The sequence below is a fragment of the Dipodomys ordii genome, unplaced genomic scaffold, assembly GCF_000151885.1.
Source record: "Dipodomys ordii isolate 6190 unplaced genomic scaffold, Dord_2.0 Scaffold68, whole genome shotgun sequence".
NCBI classification, from domain to species: Eukaryota; Metazoa; Chordata; class Mammalia; order Rodentia; family Heteromyidae; genus Dipodomys; species Dipodomys ordii.
The window spans coordinates 4,320,990-4,340,674 of record NW_012267284.1 but is presented as its reverse complement, the minus strand read 5'-3'; the positions used below and the strand labels follow the sequence as shown (position 1 = coordinate 4,340,674).

Below are 19,685 nucleotides of genomic sequence, written 5' to 3'. Positions count from 1 at the left end.
TGCCTAAAAATAAAGCAAAGCGCATGCCTGCTTTCCTGTGGACTACACACACGTAGCAGCCCAGAAAGAGACTAAAAAGCACAAAAACTGTCAACTGACAGCAGCACCGCTGACCGCCCTGCCCTGCAGCTCTTCCCAGCTGCCCTCCACACCCTCACACGATACCCCACTTCCAGGGGACCCCAAGTGGCACTTCTGGCTGGCCTGGCCTCTAGGGCAGCAGTGCCCTGGCTGCTGCACCCTGACCACCTGGGATGTGATTCTAGAACGTTCCCTCCAACAGAAAGACCACAGAGAAACCATGCTGGGCAGACCACAGCCACCAGCACCCCAACACAACCAGTGACTCTTATTTTTTCAACATGAAATATACTTTCTCTAAACCATATCAGTTGACATGGGCTGAGTTTTAGCGTCAGTTCAGAGGCAATGTGTGGTCACTCAGCAAGCGGCACTGGCCTGGGGCTGGAGGGAGGCAGGAGAGCGGAAGGAAAGCAGCTCTGAACAGGACACTCATCTAACTGCCCACACCACAGGCCCTGGGCGCCTCATGAGGCACACAACCCAGTGTGTCAGCGTATAGTCGCGGCCCTGGTGACCCATCTGGCCAGCACGGGGACCACACCCTCCCGAGCCAACACAGCAGCTTTTGGTACTGATGTCTTGCACAGCGCCCCAGTGAGAACTGTGTCCTGAGCACTTAAAAACTCCACTGTGAGAACAAGGCCCAGAGCAAGGGACTTAGAAAAGGGAACAGGAGCGACAGGACGGGGACAAATGTGAAAATGACAGATGGAAACGAGGCGGGGCAGCGCTGTGACCGCCCGTGCTCAGCCCTCACCCCGAGGGCCCTGAGCCGAGCCTATCCATAGCAGCCCTGTCTTCATAGCAGCAGTGGGAACAACTGCAGTTGTTCTCTAGGTAATATTGCTTCTAGGCAGAGGTATTCTAAAGGAGGCCCGGCCCAGGGTGCTGGGCTTTGGGTGAACGCTCTGCCATCCTAAGCCAAGGTGAGGGCACAGCAGCCTGGGCTGGCCAACCCGAGCAGAACCTTGGGCAGCCCAACAGCAAGCAAGTCGGGGGAGGGACGGGGGTGAGGTGAGGGGGAATGAGGTGAGGCAAGGGGTGAGTTGAGGCGGAGCGCTCGCTCCCAGCCACAGTTCCCTGTGTCTTCTTGTACTGGTCTCTACCAAGGAGGACCCCTCGCCAGCCTCAAGTGACATTGTAGCCCGGGTCCCTCCATGTGCCCAGGGATACCTGCAAGGTACCTGTGATCAGCCTTGAGCTCTTTAGGGGTAAAAAGAAGGAGCTGCCCCATGCTCACTCCACAGGACCACCCCGGTGTGTCTGCCTGAAGGAAAAGTGCCACAACAGCAGGCAGAAACACAAGCTGTGCCTGAGAAGCCAGGCTGGCACCCGCAGCCTGAGCACGGTGGTGTGTGGGGAGAAGGGATCCTCAGCCCCGTGCACGTGCACGCCGCACACCAGCTGGCCTGCGTGGGATGTGCTCCACTTTCACACTCATTACTTCTGTGACTCCCTGCCTGGCCATGATGCCCTTTCTCCACTTGCAGGTGTGGGGTCTGTGGGGTACACACAGCCAAAGTGGAGGGTAGGTAACCAGGTGCCTGGCAGGTGAGGGTGCCCAGGCAACAGCAGGATGAGAGGGGCCTGCTCAGAGCTCTGCCGGCTGGACCACAGACCGCTAAGGTTTGGAGCCCCATGTGACCCTTTGGCTGGGCCAGCCCACCTTCACCGGATGTGCACCCATGCTGCGGGGTTCCAGGCCACCCTGGCAGAGCCCACTGCGCTCTGCCTGCCATCCCACAGCTCATTAGAAACCTTCTGCTGGATGGTGCTCTCCGGGCACTGGCTGCTCTGGGCCTCTGCCTACTGATTCCAGGACAGATTCTGACACAAGCCCAGTGGGGATGACCCAACATCCTCAAGACATGCCCCGGTCACCCCAATCAAGCTGCAAACTCCCTCCCATTCCTGCCTCCTCCCCACTTCTCCCAAGCTGTGGCAGTGGTGATGGAGATCAGAGTAATTCAGCAGCCACCACTACAAATAGAGCCCAACTGCCAAGACCTCGCACAGCCATGGCACGGGGTTCTGCGTGGGGCCACCACATAGGGACAATCCAAGACAAGGAATCCATCTCGGAGACTATGTGCACTCTGGGAAGAGATGGTGACTGAGGAAGGGAACAGTGTGACAAGGTGACCTTGTCCTCGACTGGCAGGGCTGGCTCTGGCTGTGGTGGCCTCAGCCCACAGAAACAACTTACTCTCAGACCTAGCTGCCCATTCCTGCTCTCTTGACCACCCCCCACCCCCCCTCCCACGCACGCCACATGGAAAGCTCAGGCGCACACCAGGCCTAGGCCGCCACTTCTCACCTCAGACACTTAGCACTGGTCTCCGGTAAGGCTGGTGACTTTGGTGTTGAGAGGCAGGGGCTGCTCCCTGCTGCCTACCTGCCCTCCTGCCTGGGAACCGGAGTACAGCTGGATTCCTGCTCAATGTCCAGGTGGGTTTCCTCTACCAGCAGACAGTGGGCCCTGCTTGGGCCTGTCTGCCAGGGGCTGGTTGTGGTGCCCCCAGTGCTGCCCCGGAAACGTCCCCAGCAGGGGGCGCTGTGCCCCGCTCAGGTTGTATTTCTGGGAACTCCATATCAGTGTGCTGCTGTCCCTTGCGGTCCATCTTGGCAGAATACCAGAGCCAGCTTTTACTCAGCTACTTCACAACAGGGGCTCTGATCTCATTGGGGGAGCACATGAACATCCGGCGATGGACTCGAGACCTGAGTCTCCTGCTCTTGGGTTACAATGGGTTGACCAGCACAACCAGAAAGGTGAGGAGGTTGACTCCTTTCCACTCACTGACCTGAGCCTGGGCTTCGGCAGAGAGACGGTCCCAGTTCCAAACCATGGGCGGCTTTGACATCCAGGCAAGCTGGAATATGGAGGGGAGGATGCTGGAGCGGCAGGCCTGCAAGGCCATCCCTTCTGCCCTGGTGAGTCACGTTCACCTGAGCCCTTAGGTTCAGGCTTGGCTGGTGTGGGACCCAGTGCGGAGCTGCTGATCCTTCTTCAAGTTAGCGAGCGGAGCGGCAGGGTGGCCTCACAGGAGCTGATCTCAGGCACCTGGACCTGTACCCCATTCTGTGGGAGGAGCCCCGCTTCCAGGGCTAAATGTATCAAGAAGTGCTCAGGGCCCAAAGCTGAAGTCGATGCTTGCACCCCAGTTAATGCCGATGTTTTCTGTGGCTTTGGGGGAGGAGACCCCCCACAAAGCAGTGTGCAGGTTGGCAGTCCGGCCTTTCTCTTGGCTGTTCCCAATGACCACAAGCAGGGGTTCGTGCCAGTCCTGTGGGGGGGCAGTCTCGGCATGCACCTCGCTGTGCTTCGTCCAGTCCCATGTGGCAGCTACCGCCACAGACCTGAAGCTGGGGCGCCGTCGTCCTTGCAGGTGGGGGGCCATGGTGGTTGCTGAGGCTCTGGGCTAGAACCTTCTCCGGGTGCCCTTCTCCAGGCCCCAGGGGCTGGGGGAGGTGGTGGTGGTGCGAGGAAGAGGGAAATAAGCACACAGAACCCCCAGAACATACAATCAGTTGTCTGAACGGATTTATGTTTTGTTTCAAACCATGGGAGGACAGGAGATAAAATGCAAAGCGTCTGGGTGCAGCAGTGGCTGCGCGTCTCATCTCGGTCCACCATGCGGCCCACGTGCGGGCTCTTGTATGTGAGGGCCCACTCCACCTTTCTGCGGGTGGCGTCACTCCCCAGTACCGGGGCCCTGGGAGCCGGCGGCTGCCATCACTGTGGCCTGCGTGGCAGCTGTCCCACTGGGCTCCTCCACCCGGGACCTCTTGACCTCGGGCTCCCCGCTGGAAGAGCTGGGGGCGGCAGTGGAGGTGGTTGGGGTCGGCGTGGTACTGGCCGCTGTGGCGGCAACAACTGCAGCTGGCTCCTCGGGCCCCACCTCGCACACCCGGGTGACCACCACCGGCGTGGATGAACTCGCCTGGGCTGCCAGGAGCTGCAGGGGACTGGTGAGGGCTGGGGGTGGAGGGAGAGGAGGTCACACGGGGGTCTGGCAGGACCAACCCTGGCATGTCTGACACAGAATGCTCAGTGGACTCAGCAGACCCCCACACTGCCCCCTATCCCCCGCCATGCAGGGGGGAAGCCCCATGCTCACCCCTCCAGCTGGCCGGAGCCTGGCCTTGGGCCCCCACGCCTCTACTTCTGTCTGGACCTGAGACATCCTGGCTCCCCCTTACCCCCGGCTCCCTGCCCTGTGCTGGCCGACCTTCTCTAACCACTGGCCTCACCCCAATCAGTCAAGGAGGGGAGCAGCCTTACGGCAGGTAGGGCACAGGTACCCTCGGGGCCTTTCCTGTATCACTGGCAGGGCCTGGCACAAGGGTGCTCTGATGGGGTGGGTGGCCATGTGGCTAGGCCAGGTGGGGCTGGAGGATGGGCCAGGCCTCACCGTAAGTGTTGCCGGCTAAGCTGTTCGTGGGCACAGTGTGCTTCCCGTTCTGCGTGACGGCCCTGACCGGGAGGTGGTGCTGCCCGATGGTCACTGGCGTGGCTGGCTGCAGGATGGTGACCGTGTGCCCAGAGACGCCTGGGGTCATCTGGCTGGCTACTGTCTGGATGACACGACTGGCTGCAGGGATCGTGGCAAATGCAATGGTGGGTTTCTCTTCCAAACCTGTGGGGCAGCAGTGGATGAGAAACACTCCGGGCCAGAGAGGCCATCAGCTTCCATGTGGCCTTGGCAGAGGATCTGGGTGAGGACAGAGTGGCAGTGGGGAAAACTGCTCCGAGGAGATCCACACCATGGAAACAGGTTGCCAAAGAAGACCCATTCGTTGGGTTTTAGAATAGACCTTGAACTTTAAGCGTGTGTGTGTGTGTGTGTGTGTGTGTGTGTGTGTGTGTGTCTGTGTGTCTGTCTGTCTACTGGGGTTTGAACTCAGAGCCTCAAGCTTGCTCCATAGATGTTCTACCACTTGAGCCATACTTCAGCCTCTCTGCTTTAGATGTTATGGAGATAGGGTCGCTTCTGCCAGGGACCAGCCTGATTCCGGTTCTCCCCTACGCCTCCTGGGTAGGTTGAATTATGGACATGTACCCCAGCCTGCTGACTGAGATGGGGGTACTAACTTTTCCACCCAACTGGACCACAAACCATAATCCTCCCAATCTCTGGCTCTCAAGTAGCTGGAATTACAGGTATGAGCTACCATGCTTGGCTTAAATTTACTCTGGGCAAGAAAACATTCTTTGGAAATGCGAGGATTGGCTCCTAAAGCCATTCATTCACTGAGACAGAGTTCCCATCACAACTTTAAGATAAAATGAGCTGAGACTGAGTCAACCCAAGGCCTCCCAAGAGGTATGTTTCGGAATTAGGTATACCCACCCTGGAAGTCCGCAAGATCAGAGTTATCCTAGGGAACCAGAGCTGACTCTCAGTCCTAATGTCTCCCAAAGACTTGGCACTAGAGGCCTTGGCAGAGACTTCCTCCCGGTATGTGCCCCCTTCCTTTGAAAACGCTAAATTCCAGATCTGTGCAGCAGGCATGGCGACCATACCCGTCACCCCAGCTGAGGCAGGGAGATCGGTGGGACCCCGATCTCAAATGGAGAGAGGAGGAGAGAGAAGGAGAGGGAAGAGAAGGAGAGGAGGGAGGAAAGAGGAGAGAGAGAGAGACTGCACAACCTAACTCTGCATTGCCTGGAGGGGAACCAATCATGCCACTGTGTGCCTGAGGCCCTGCCGCACGGAGCCGAGTGCTGCCCCACAGGGTGGCTCTGCACCTGAGGCTCAGGCCCACAGTGCCAGGCTAGCCGGCTGGGCCACACCCTGGTAGACAGGCCGGCGGCAGCACTGTTACCTCTTGCTTCGCTGCCCAGGTCCAGCACAGCTGTGCCTGCCGCGTCGTGGGCACCACCTGCCGGGCCCTGGCTGGCAAGGATGTAGCCGTTGGCTGAGTTGGCAGAGGTGGTGACCACCCTGACCATGGTGACAGTCGGGGCTTGCTGCACCACATGGATGGCGTGGCCCGAGGGCTGCTGCGAGGTCACTATGGAGGCTGGCATATAGGCCACAGGCTTGGCCACTAAGTTAGAAGGTCGGGGAGGTACAGCCATAATCACGGGCTGGGCGCTGACAGGGGAGCCTGGAGGGAGCAGAGAGAGAAGATAGTCACTTGATCATCACCTGGACAGGCCCAGACCCACTCCAAGTGCTAGATGAATTCTGTCATCTTCAAGAAGTGGATGAAAGCGAGCCTTACCGGGGGCACTCTGGGAATAGCGGTACTCAGGAACGGAGGCTAACTTTGACCCTAGGTCTGGGTCATGTGGAATGGGGGAGCCCTCTCGAGACAGGCACTCTGGAGTCTGCAGGCCGCTGGAACGAGGGGACATCAGCCCAGGGTGAGTGGGTGAAGCTGGGGCGCTCCTACAGAGGACAAAGAGCCAGAAGGGACCACGGTGCTAAGTGTGCCATGGATGGAGAACCTCAGACAGGATGTGACCCCAGTATCCAGCCCCCATCCCCGCCCACCTTCCTGGGGCTCCTCTGTCAACTCTCCCATTCCAGATGCTTCTCTAACACTGTGTCACTGTGGGGAGCTGGGGGGATGGGGAGAAGGGGGGCTCCATTAAGAGGACACAGTGTTATCTGTGCTCCCAGCAAATGAGAGATCCAGTGGCATCTGCCTGTATCCAAGAACCCTGTGTCACTGGCACCAGCTCCTCTGAGAGGAGCCCAGGCCAGACCTCCATTGGGCCTCCAGCTCTTATAGACTGAGGTGGCTGCAACACAGAGGAATTCCTGAGTGCCCTCCACTCCTGCCCCTGCCAGCAGCCATCCTTCTGATTACAAAGTAGGAAGAAGCATGTAGCCATTGTTGCCTGCTCCTCTGGATTGGGCATGGCCAGGAGAAAGCAAGCAGGAAAGGCAAGGTCAGGCATTCATCAGCCAGGAGGATGAAGGCTTGGGCCTGCTGGTGACCGCGCCCACCAGCACTGCGCTGCACGCCCACACCCGCCCCATCACCAGAGAGCAGAGGAGACTCTGGGCAATGCCAGTCTCACTTCCTATCTGCCCTCAAAGGTCCTACACTATGCCAGAGAGGGGCCAGCTGCTGCTTCCCTGAGTCTCCGCATGCCAGCAAAGAGTGGATCCACTGAGCCTTCTATCCCTTTTTCCCTGGCAGAGACCCTGCCATGGCAGTACACACTAGAGAAGTTCTGATGCCTATAGTCTGGAAGTTGTGCACTGGTCCCGGGGCAGCCTCCCAGCCAAGGGGCAGTCTGACAAGCCAAGACCAGCCTCGGGACCTCATCTTCCTGAACACTCAGGACAGCAGCAGGGGCTTACCGTGAGGACAGAGGCCCAAAGGGGGTGCGGAAGCAGGATACACCCCTCTGCCTCCGTTTGCGGAATGCCTGTTCCACAAGCTTGGCTTCTGAGGCAGGGTCTATGCGCCAAAAAGAGCCTTTCCCAGGCTCCTCCTGGGAGCGTGGGACTTTGATGAAGTAGCGGTTCAGAGAGAGGTTGTGTCGAATAGAGTTCTGCAGGAAGGGAGAGATAGTCACTGTCACAGCCAGCTGAGCACAGACCACAGACCCTACTGACTCATGCCTGCAGCCGACTGCAGCAACAGGGGTGACAGGAACCACCAGCCCTCTGCGCTGTGGCTGCACAGGTACTGCACCTCATATGCAAAGCCCAGGCTTTCCTCCCTGGATCCCACAGTGAAACCTACCACTGTTATTTTGCTTTGCTTTCTTTTCTTTTTGTAATACTGGGGTTTGAACTCAGGGTCTTGCAAGGCAGCTGCTCTACCGCTGAGCCACATCCCCAGCCCTCCATCACCATCTTTATAGAGCAAAGCAGAATAATGTTAAAAGCATTTCAGGAACAAAGAAAAGACTTAGCTTGCCGGGCGCCAGTGGCTCACGCCTGTAATCCTAGCTACTCAGGAGGCTGAGATCTGAGAATCGCGGTTCAAAGCCAGCCCGGGCAAGAAAGACCGTGAGACTCCTATCTCCAATAAACCACTAGAAAACCGGAAGTGGCGCTGTAGCTCAAGTGGTAGAGCGCTCACCTTGAGCTGAAGAGCTGAGGGACAGCGCCCAGGCCCAGAGTTCAAGCCCCATGACCGATAAAAAAAAAAAAAAGACTTAGCTAGAGGTGTGGCTCAAGTGCTAGGAGCATGGCTCCAGTGGTAGCGCCCTAAGTTCAATCCTCAGTACTGCAAAACCCACAACAAAAAAGAGGAATTTGGCTCAGAGTTCAAATGCTTACCTAACATGCACGAGGGTTTAGATTTGACTCCCAGGACCCAGGAGAGGAGGAAAGAGAAAAGAAGAATCTGGAAATAGGGGCTGGGAAGGTGGCTCAGTGGTAGAGCGCTTGCCTTGCATGCATGAGGCCCTGGGTTCGATTCCTCAGCACCACATAAGCAGGGGGGAAAAAAGCCAGAAGTGGTGCTGTGGCTCAAATGGTAGAGTGCTAGCCTTGAGCAAAAGAAGCTCAGGGACAGTGCCCAGGCCCTGAGTTCAAGCCCCAGGACTGGCAAAAAAAGAAAAATGAAAAGCAAAGACTTGAGTCCCACAGCACACACACATCCTGAGTAAGCTAGCAAGCAGGAAACAGTAACTATGGGAAAACACAAGGGAATGAGGGAACAACACATACCAATGCACCTACTACACGGAGGGCTGGTGGTGCCATGGGGCCACAGTGGCGACACCCATCCGGTGCTGGGTCGGCCATGTGCCTGGTGCTTACAATGCCGGGCAGGAAGCAGTAGAGTGCACCAGGCACCCATTGTAGGCTTCGTGTACTGCAGCCTGACATTTTAGAGGTGCTGTGGGTCATCCTCTATGGAAGGACCCCCATGTCTTTCCTGTTTACTGCATGGCCTCACCTGCCAGCCTTTGTCGGCCGTCCTGTAGTATGGGTAATGCTTGGTGATGTGGGCGTAGATGCCGCTTAGTGTTAGCTGCCGGTCCTGGGCGGAGGAGATGGCCTGCACAATGAGCTGTGCATACGAGTATGGTGGTTTCGACTCGTCCTGGGGAGAAGCAGAGTGCTCGGGTGAGAAGAAGACAAGGTGCCACACCCCCCACCGCCTGCTCCCAGACTAAACCCACCCCCATGATCGCTGGTGGGCCACTTTCATGACATTTCATGTATTAGCTGCTTTGCCTTGGAGGGCGGAAAAGTCAGGCTTTGATCATAATTTAATCCTGAAATCCCGTACCCCCTCAACACACCGATCAGTTATCAGACGTAAGAAAGCATGTATCACCCCACTGGATGACTGTCATTAAACCCCACACTTGGCAGGAGATGGGACAGGGAGAGGGGAAGAGGGAGCAATGTCACCATCGTGTTTGGCAAGTGGGGAGAGGTGACTGCTCTGTCTGCTGCCCTTGGGGTCCCTCTCTTCCACCTGTGTGGGTCACCATAGTGCGCTCCTCATACCTTGGGGCTGTCCCCGCCCGATGTGTCTGCCTGCTGCTCAGAGGCAGCCTTTGCAGCAAACTCAGCAGCCAGCTGCAGGTCTGAGGTCACGTTCTGGACAAAGCGGTAGCCAGAGGACCCGGCTCCTCGAGGGCTGGCAGGGCAGGAGTTGGGGACGCTGAAGAGAGGGAAGGACACACCGTGAGTTCTCCCTGCAGAGAAGGGCTTGGGCCTGCCATGGTCTCAGGACCACCCTTGGATAATAAGGGCTCACTTCTCTCAACAATGTGTACCCTGGCGCAGGACCAGGGGCAGCAAGCAAGCTTTATCCCTTCTCCAGGGCCAAGGTACCTCATCCCCAGTGCCACAGGTGGCAGTGCCCAGCCTCTCCCGGCTGGCACCCATGCAGCTTCCCACAAGGATCTCTGTGAAGAGCTGAACCTGAGGGGATTGAAGCCTCTCCCTGGCAGAGACCTGAGTCCACAGCCACAGGAGCTGCTGGTCAGTGCCAAGGTGTCCACAAGATGGCACCCCAGGAACAGGCCTGAGGTGGAGAAGAGCCATAGTTAGATACAAGAAAGGGGCTGGGCAGTGCTGAGGACTTCCAATCAAGGGCAGGAGTGGGACACTGGCTCTCCCTTGGCTCAGCTGGTGGGGAGCTTTGGCCAATTGCCCCGATGAACTAGGACTGGCTTTGGTCATCAGACCTCATCAAAATCTTGATTCTGAAAATGTCTGTTACTGAAACTATTCAGGGAAAACCAACTAGACCCAGATCAGAAGCAATCTTGTCGAGCCAGGCTCAGTCTAAGCTCAGAAGACTGCAGTTACAGACCAGCCTTGAAAAAAAATGTATAGGAGTTGAGCACTGGTAGGTAGCTACTTATACCCAACTAAGGCTCCTTTCACAGAAAGTTTAATCCGTACTTATAAACTAGTTTGTGAGAGGAAGAAGGGGAAAATATAGCAGCTTTCCTGGCAGTGGCTCTGGTGTCTCATACTGTAAACTTTGTGGCTCAGGAGGCTGAGATCTGAGGATCACAGTTTGAAGGCAATAGGCAAATCTGAGATATTTTTTATCTTCCATTAACCTACAAAAAAATCAGTCTTAAGTAGAAAAAAGCTAAGCAAGAATGTGAGGCACTGAGTTCAAGTCCCACTACCAGCATTAAAAAATGCTACAACCTTCGAGGTGGCCCTGGGCAGCCTAAGCTAATAAAAACTGTGCAGGAGCCAGGCAACAATGGCTCATGTCTGTCATATCAGCTACTCAGCAGGCTGAGATTTGAGGACTGAGGTTCAGAGCCAGACCAGGCAGGAAAGTCTATGAGATTCTTATCTCCAATTAACCAACAAAAGGCCAGAAGTGGAGCTGTGGCTTAAGTGGTAGAGTGCACAGGGACATGGGGGGGGGGGGGATGGACATACACACACATACTCTCTCTCTCTCTCTCTCTCCATTCAAAAGGCAGAATAAGCCAGTATGGAAAGGGGAAGAGCCCCAAACCTGGGGGACTTGGCCAAACCCCTCCACTAGGCCCCATGTTTGGGGGACTGTATTCAGGGTCCCAGTAGAGGCCAAGTAGAACAATGAGAGCCACCACTGTTGCATGGATTAAATTCTCCTCCCTCAAGGTAAACAAATGCAGCCGTGGTACTCACTAGGCACTACGCTGAAAATGAACTATACAATTTATAGATGGGGATGGGAGGGAAAAATTGGGAGAGAGGGAAGGAAGGAGTCCTGCCCTAAAATAAATTCCTGTCCCTCTCTTTAAGGCTGAGGTGAGACTGGAGGTGTGCACGTTAGGCCAGCAGTGGTAAATTTTCTTCTTTTAGTGGAGAAAGATGGCCACTAACAAGCCACATTCTGCATTTTCCCTTGGGTGAGAATTGGGGAAAACCCTGATATGGGCTTCCTGGGTCTGGCCTGGACAAGCCCACACTGGCCCGTAGTGCCGGGCCCAGAAGCTGCTTTTGTACTAGCTAAGTGCAGAGTGCCTGGTCATTCACCACTGCTCAGCGTGGCCAGGGGACCCACGGGCATGGTGGCCTGCCCAGGCACACACACTTCTCCATCTCAATGAGAACCAATGGAATTGAGCCCCTCACTGCCCTTGGAGCCATCAATGGCAGCCACATTGCTGCTGTTCCTGCTCTCTGGGGACTGGTCCAGGAGCCCTAGAGTATTAGGGACCTCTGGTCATCATCCTCCAGCACCAATCCCAGCAATGCAGTTGGAGCTCCTAAAATTACTCAAGTCAGGAATACTATGTTCTTGCATAAAGGGGGACTATAGTCTGCAAGGTAGTCCAGACAGGGGTCCCTCATACCCGAGACTGCTGCCCCAGGAAGGGGATGTCAATGAGAGGCTACCGGAGAGCCCTGGACTCTGGCCAGCTCTGGGCTGGCTCTGCTCAAGCAACATCCTCAGGGGGGCCAGCCTTATGCAGAGGCTGCTCAGGACCCTGACCAAGCCTTGACACTGGCCACTCCATTCTCAAGTGTAACAGCCAACCTAGACACCTGTAGTCCAGGCCAGCCTGTACAGGTGGGACACACAGAACCAAACAGGGGGCACAGGACACAGAGTAGGCCACCACGCACCGGAGAGAAAGACAAAACACCAAATGAAAACCAGATGGAGCTAACAGCTGCAGGGAGGAGAGACACTAATAAACCACTGGAAAACGAGGACCTGCTTGCTTCTTTTCTTTTTTTTTGTCAGTCAGCTCTTCAGCAATAGGCTAGCCAGTACTCTTTCACTTGAGCCACATCTGGTTTTCTGGTGGTTAATTGGAGATAAGAGTCTCATGGAGGGCCAGGAAGGTGGCTCAGTGGTAGAGCACTTGTCTTGCATGTCTGAGGCCCTGGGTTCGATTCCTCAGCACCACATAAGCAAAAAGAAAAAAACCGGAAGTGGCGCTGTGGCTCAAGTGGTAGAGCGCTAGCCTTGAGCTGAAGAGCTGAGGGACAGCGCCCAGGCCCAGAGTTCAGGCCCCACGACCGGACCCAAAAAAAAGAGAGGGGAGGCTGGGAAGGGATGTGAAGGGTAAACCAAAGGAGGAGGCTGCAATGCTTGGTAAGAAATGTACGCATTATCCTGCCCATGTAATTGTAACCCCTCTGTACAGTATGTTCACAAATAAAATTAAATTAAAAATAAATAAATAAATAAATCAAAGAGTCTCATGGACTTTCCTGCCTGGGCTGTCTTTGAACCATGATCCAGATCTTAACCTCCTGAGTAGCTAGGATTATAGGTGTGAGCAACCAGTGCCCTGCCTGCTTGCTCTTTTTTCTTTTCCCTCCCCTTCCTTCCTTCCTTCTTCCTTCCTTCCTTCCTTCCTCCCTCCCTCCCTCCCTCCCTCCCTTCCTCCCTTCCTCCCTCCCTCCTTCCCTCCCTCCCTTCAACAATCCTGGGGCCCGAATCCCACTACCTGACCTTCCTAACTTTACCCCGGCCAGCCTCACACTTGCCATTCTCCTGCCTTCGACTAGTAGCCAGGATTACAGGCATGCATGTTTCCTTCTCTTGTGCCCTTTTCTAGGAAGAGAATCAAGGATGTGCCTTAAAAATAAAAAAAAAAATAAAAATAAAAAAGAGCAAATCAAGAAAGGAAGCCACCCACCCAGGTCAGCAAAGGCCCTCTTCCACCTGAGGCTCCCCAGGGTGGTGGAGAAAGTCCAGGGTAAGCAGGGGCCAGACCCTGGCTCTGGCTGGAACAGGGCTGGCTGCAGAGGAACGGCTTCCCAGGGATATTCATGGCCACTGGCAGAGCTTACTGACTGAAAAGAGGAATTCCAAACTTCAAGGAGGAGAAAAACAAACCAAAGTACAAGGAAGGAAATAGCTGGGCCCAATAATTATGACACAGTTACAATAAAGAAAATGCTGACACTAACTGAACCAAAACCCATGTGACTTTATCGGGAGGATGGGGTGGGGGAGGAAAAGCTTCCTTCGTTTCCATGGAGGAAGTCCAAGTATACTGCCTAAAACCAAAAGGCCAGGGCCTGCTGAGGCCAGGCCTCGGCACAGAAGCCAACCAGCAACAGCCGGAAGAGGCAGTGGGAAGTGAGAGGCCCTGAGTGCAGCATCCCATGGAATTTTCATCTCAAGGGTTTTTCATCACAGGGTACGTACACAGAAGCTCTAACTTTGGGAAAAAAGAATAGGACCAGCATATTTTCAGAGGAATTTTTTTTTCTGGATCTACCCTTGAAGAAGTTATGATCCCCAAACACAAGGTCAATATTATAAAATTCTGGGGCACATTTGTAATCCCAGCTCCTTGAGAGTCAGGGACAGTGTAAGAGGCAACCCAAAAGATGCTTTTTTCTTTTCTTTTTTTTTAGTTAGAGAATACTTTATTAGTTTCTGTAATCAAACCCACGTAGATAAGACCTTACATATTTAATACAGTGTGTTTATCCTTGTACAAATGGAAAAAAATTAAGTTTAACATTTCTAGACCAATATGGCTATTAATTTCTGTACAATGCCAACTCAACACAGTAAACTGGGATACTTTTTCCAAAGTTGACAGCACAGCTAAAGTTTCCAAAAATTCAAATTATATATATATATTTATATAAAGATGCTTTTTTCGGGGCTGGGAAGGTGGCTCAGTGGTAGAGCGCTTACCTTGCACGCCTGAGGCCCTGGGTTCCATTCCTCAGCACCACATAAGCAAAAAAAAGGAAAAAGCCGGAAGTGGCACTGTGGCTCAAGTGGCAGAGCACTAACCTTGAGCTGAAGAGCTGAGGGACAGCGCCCAGGCCCAGAGTTCAGGCCCCACGACCGGACCAAAAAAAAAGATGCTTTTTTCTAGGCCTGTAAATTAACTAAAATGTGGATATTCTCTTTCTCTCTCTCTCTCTCTCACACACACACACACACACACACAGAGGCAGCATCTCATGCCCTTTGATCTGAGCTTTCCCTGTTTTGCAGTCACTTTGGGCTCCTGGAGGAACAGGATTTACCGATAAGCACCTGGTGACATATGACAGAGGGCAAAACTGCTCCTCAAATAAGCAATGCCATCGTCTTACTGTTGTAAAGCCCAGGGGACTACCCTCCAGGCAACTTGTGCAGTTTCACTCCAGGGGTAAGATGATAACTTCTCCAGAACTCCTCCAGAGATTAAGACTGAGCTAATGGTCAACACCTGTGACCTGGAATGGTTTTAAATGTGCATACCTTCCTCACCCACTGTCCCAATTCTCCCAACACCACTGAAGATGTACGGAAGTGCTGGCTTCCCATGGGTGCCATGTAATGAATCTCCTTTCTCAGCCCTTCATAAATTTCTTTCTTTCTTTCTTTCTTTTTTTTGCATATGGGGGCAAGTGGCTGGACTAATAGAGGGTTGGGACTAGAGTTTGAGAACCTGGACTCAGCAACAAGATTGTGGGCCCAGGGTAGCCCAGAAGTTGGCAAAACCCTATGTGAAAAATAATAAGGCAACATGCCTAGGGGCGGGGATCAGGTGAAGAGTTGACAGCCTAGCAGACATAAGGCCCTGATTCAACCCCCAGGAGTGCCAAAAACAAAAAACAAAAAAACCCAGAAACCTGGGAGCTCCTTTAAGATTAACTAGTTTTTGAAACACATTTTTTTCCTCAGAGAAAAAGACTGGCAGCCTGAACATCAGCTCTTCTGAGACAGGCTTAAGGCAGGAAGGCATTCTGCAGATGAGGGCCGGCAGATTGGTGCATGGCAGGGGCCCTGCTTCCCCTAAGCAAGCAATCTGGGAAGGGCTGTACCCTACATCCTTTTGGTGGGTACCAAAAGCAGACAGCAGGCCCGTCAGAGTCCAGGCGATGCCACACAGGTACACTTGAGAAGACACAATGTGATCACGTGTGGCAAGTCTCCACCCAGCTTCACTAGTCCACACAAATGTCCCAGACATATAAAAGGAGCACACAGGCCGGGTGTCGGTGGCTTACACCTGTAATCCTAGCTACTCAGGAGACTGAGATCTGAGGATCTCGATTCAAAGCCAGCCCAGGCAGGAAAGTCCCTGAGACTCTTATCTCCAATAAATCACTCAGAAAACTGGAAATGTACTCAAGTGATAGAGTGCTTGCCTTGAGCTGAAGAGCTGAGGGATAGCGCCCAAGCCCAGAGTTCAAGCCCCACAAGTGGGGCGGGAAGGGAAGGTGGAGAGAAGGAGCACAGTGGTGCCCACCGCCTACTGCAGAAGAGCCAGGGCTCTCAGCAATGGAAAAGGACAAGGTGAGCTGGAAAGAGCTGCAAGTTCAAGCAGGAAACGAGTCAGAACTCCAGTGACCCACACACTCTAGAACATTTCTACACATTCATCCTGAAGTCATCATGAAAACATCACCCTGAAGGATCCAGAGTTTGCCAGAAAATCAAGAGTCCAGAGTCCTTTATCCATGGGATGGAGTACAAGCCCCCTACTGTATGGGTGAAGCCTCAGACTGTACCAGACCCCCTCCAGGCCCTGCGCAGGCACCTATGGTAACGGTAATGTTCACCTTTCGCCTAAAGAAGTGCTTTGTGGCTTAGCTTCAGCATATTTAAATCATTGTAGCATCTGACACCTATGCTCTACTGTTAAGTAAAATAGGAATTACTTTCAATCACTTGCCCAGGATCTCAGGAGAGACTTGATGACCCAGCCTGCTACTAAGGCACGCAGGGGTAGGCAGTGCCCATGGGGAGGGGGGGAAATGAGCGGGGAGACGGTCGGCAGGGGGAGGGAATCATCCCACTGCTGAGTATGGCACTCCATCAAAACTTACAAATTGTTCCTTTCTGAAAAATTCTACTTGGTATTTGTGGGTACTAGCTGACTGTAAATAATTAAAGCCATGGACAGTGAACCTAAGGATGGGGCAGGGAGAGATGGTACACACAGAGACCCCATGGTCTCCAAACCCAAAAGATCTTGCTTCAAAAGGGGTGGCATTGCCAGGTGCCAGTGGCTCACACCTGTAATCTTAGCTACTCAGGAGGCTGAGATCTGAGGATCAAGGTTCAAAGCCAGCCCAGGCAGGCAAGTCCGTGAGACTCTTTTATTTTTTGTTGGTTGTGGGGCTTGAACTCTGGGCCTGAGCGCTGTCCCTCAGCTCTTCAGCTCAAGACGAGTGCTCTACCACTTGAGCTACAGCGCCACTTCCGTTTTTCTGGTAGTTTAATGGAGATAGGAGTCTCACGGTCTTTCCTGCCCGGGCTGGCTTTGAACCTTGATCCTCAGATCTCAGCCTCCTGAGTAGCTAGGATTACAGGCGTGAGCCACCAGCACCCAGCCGTGAGACTCTTATCTCCAATTAACCACCAGAAAACTGAAAGTGGAGCTGTGGCTCAAGTGGTAGAATGCTTGCCTTGAGCTGAAGAGATGAGGGACAGTGCCAAGGCCAAGAGTTCAAGCCCCACGACTGACTAAAAAAAAAGGTTACATCAGGGCTGGGAATGTGGCTTAGTGGTAGAGTGCTTACCTAGCATGCATGAAGCCCTGGTTTGATTCCTCAGTACCACATAAACAGAAGAAGCTGTAAATGGCACTGTGGCTCAACTGGTAGAATACTAACCTTGAGCAAAAAGAAGCTTAGGGACAGTGCCTAGGCCCTGAGTTCAAACCCCAGGGCTAACCAAAATTTAAAAAGAGAAAATGACAAAAGTCTGCATTACCTGGCAGTAAAGCAGTACCACACTAAAGATCCTGATTAAGATGGCCAGGACTCTGAAGCCAGCTACCTACTGTTTGTTTTATAGGATATACAGCTTAACCTTTACTTGATTTCACAAACCACCAAGCAAAGCTTTATAGAAGCAACTTCAAAAACCCTGCCCTTAGGAGCAAGCATAGCCTCTACTTTCCCTCCCTGCCAATCCCCCAGCTTTTCTCTCTTGGCCTCTTCCCTTGGTACAACCCCAGCAGTTTTCTTCAAACTCCAGCTCTAAGAAGCCCGGCTTAGACTGGTCAGGGTTTCAGCAAGACCTAGAAAAAGATTAACTGAATTCCTTTTTCCTAAAAACACGGTTCCTTTACAGCAAGAGAAAGGTCATAAAGCTGCTAAAGGTCACAGAATTTAGTTCAAAGAGCTCATTCATTTACTGGGTGGAGTACTTCAAGGCAGAAAAAAAAAAATCCACCCAATATACACACACAAAACCACAGCGCAACATACACACCCACCCTGAGAAACTTGAAGCCTCCTGCCCGCAAAGCAAAACCAGGGTGGGTAGGGGTGGGGTTTAGGCAGGGCCGCCGCCCCTCAGGGGCCTCTGGAGGGAGGGCAGTGCCCACAGCTCTAGGGAGGAGCAAGATCCCCAAGCCTAGCGCCAGCAGCCAATGGGGACCGCCAAGTGCAGGAGCACCAAATTAGGAAATCACTCAGCCAGCCCCCACCCTCTCCTCCCGGGATCAGGGGAGGAAAGGCCGGGCATGTTTGTAAACATGGCAACCCCGCCCCAGGAAGAAACTCAAACTGAAGTCTCTAGGCCAGCAAAACCACCAAGATTCTGAGGTTTCTAACACCCAGCAGAACTCTACACGAGAAGAATCACAGATGTCCACAGAGGCCCACTGCTGTAAGGCTTAATTAAAGGTCCACAAGCCAGAGAGCAGGTCCCTTAGTCCCGGTAGTTGACCAGGAACCCAAGAGGAGCCAATGGGAAGCTGCAGGGGGACAAAGATGGGGACAGACAGGAGGATGGGGAAGAGCAGGTGGGCAGCACGGACACCTGGGACCAGAAGGGAAGGAAGCACTCAGCTGAGGGCTCACTGACAGCAGAGCTGCCACCACCTCTGCCACTGGGTACACGCTGACACACGAGGCCTCTGGGGATCCACAATGCCTGACTCTACCAGAAACAGTTCCTTCAGCTGGGCCAGATACACTAACCAAGGCCCCTTAGTGGCCACCTGGTTTGACTTCCATAGGCCACAAGCAGCAGGGCACTCACATCTGAGCCCCTGCAGCATTGGTATGGCTTAGCTTTGTCCCAGAGGCTGTGTTAAGGTGACACTGAAAGTAGATTTAAGCACACGTGAGGTTTTAATAGCCTAAACCATATCACACACTGTCCATACTGCCCGCCATGGCACACAACTCAGTGGGTTTTAGCATGTTCACAAAGCTGCAGAGCCTTTACCGCATTTAGTTTAAAACATCCTTACCAGGCCACATGGACCCCCTGTACCTCAAACCTGTGAGAGCAAGTCCTGACTGTGGCCAATGCCCACCCTGGCTACCCCATGCGAATGGCACCACGCACTACGACCATACGATACATCCACGCAACCACGTAATATATCCATGAGACCATGCACTAGGTGGCCCTTTGTGACTGGCACTTCTCACATGGCATTAGGTCTCCAAGGCTGACCCACTGGGACCAGGTATGCAGGTCTTGTACCCTCTCACGCCCTTGTGATTTCCTATCTTACAGACAAGCCACACACTGTAACTTTCCCCAGGTATGTGGCTGTGAGTCCCACCCCGGGGCCATCGTGAGCAGTGGGGCCACAACAGCCAGGCTAAGGCTATGTGACAATGACCTGCTAGGTCATAGGGGGGCCCTCTGTGTAGCCTTTTTGTTCCACAGCAGCTGCATCATGTCACCACCGAGCATTTATCCGTGTGTAACTTACATATACATCTGGGAAGGAGAGAACATTGCCATGGCTCTGAGGACAGAGCCCCTGCAGAGCCTTGTTGTGTGGGATTGCAGCCAAGTTAGACATCTGGAGCACAAGGTCACATACAGAATTTGGGCATTAGAATGGGAGGCCGAGAATAAAAGTAATCTCTCATAAAGACACAGGCACTGAATGGTACCGCACAGCCAATGCAACGATGGGCTTTGCTAGTCATTCACCACCACCATCATCATCTATGAAGTTCAGGCTGGCTCCAAGGCCAGGATCTGAGGAGGACAACCCCCACTCTGGCTCTGGGAAAGAGGACATCAACTCCAACTCCAACACAAATGATTCCCCAAGGAGCACATTTCATCACTGGAAAACAAAGCCAACAATGGAAAAATAGTGCAGGAAGCCAATCTGGTTGCTGCTCAGTGAGTCAAGAGACAAGTCTAGCCTAGTGTGGTGGCGCTTACTGGTATGTAGGAGGCGGAGCCAGGCCAGCCTGTGCTACAAAGAAAAAACCCTATCTCAAAAAAAAAAAAAAAAAAAAAAAAAA

General features: G+C 53.6%; 1 protein-coding gene across 1 annotated transcript in view; it reads right to left on the bottom strand.

The window, feature by feature from the left end:
* Positions 1-2,354: 2,354 nt before the first annotated feature.
* Positions 2,355-19,685, bottom strand: part of Foxk1 (forkhead box K1) — a 109,383-nt gene continuing 92,052 nt past the window's right edge. Inside the window, exons 6-12 of the mRNA XM_013023385.1 lie at positions 9,522-9,678; positions 8,962-9,108; positions 7,407-7,600; positions 6,316-6,482; positions 5,914-6,198; positions 4,500-4,724; positions 2,355-4,063 (exon numbers count right to left, since the gene is read on the bottom strand). Coding sequence (XP_012878839.1) covers positions 3,780-4,063; positions 4,500-4,724; positions 5,914-6,198; positions 6,316-6,482; positions 7,407-7,600; positions 8,962-9,108; positions 9,522-9,678 — 1,459 coding nt within the window. The 3' untranslated portion in view covers positions 2,355-3,779. The remainder of the gene's footprint in view (positions 4,064-4,499; positions 4,725-5,913; positions 6,199-6,315; positions 6,483-7,406; positions 7,601-8,961; positions 9,109-9,521; positions 9,679-19,685) is intronic.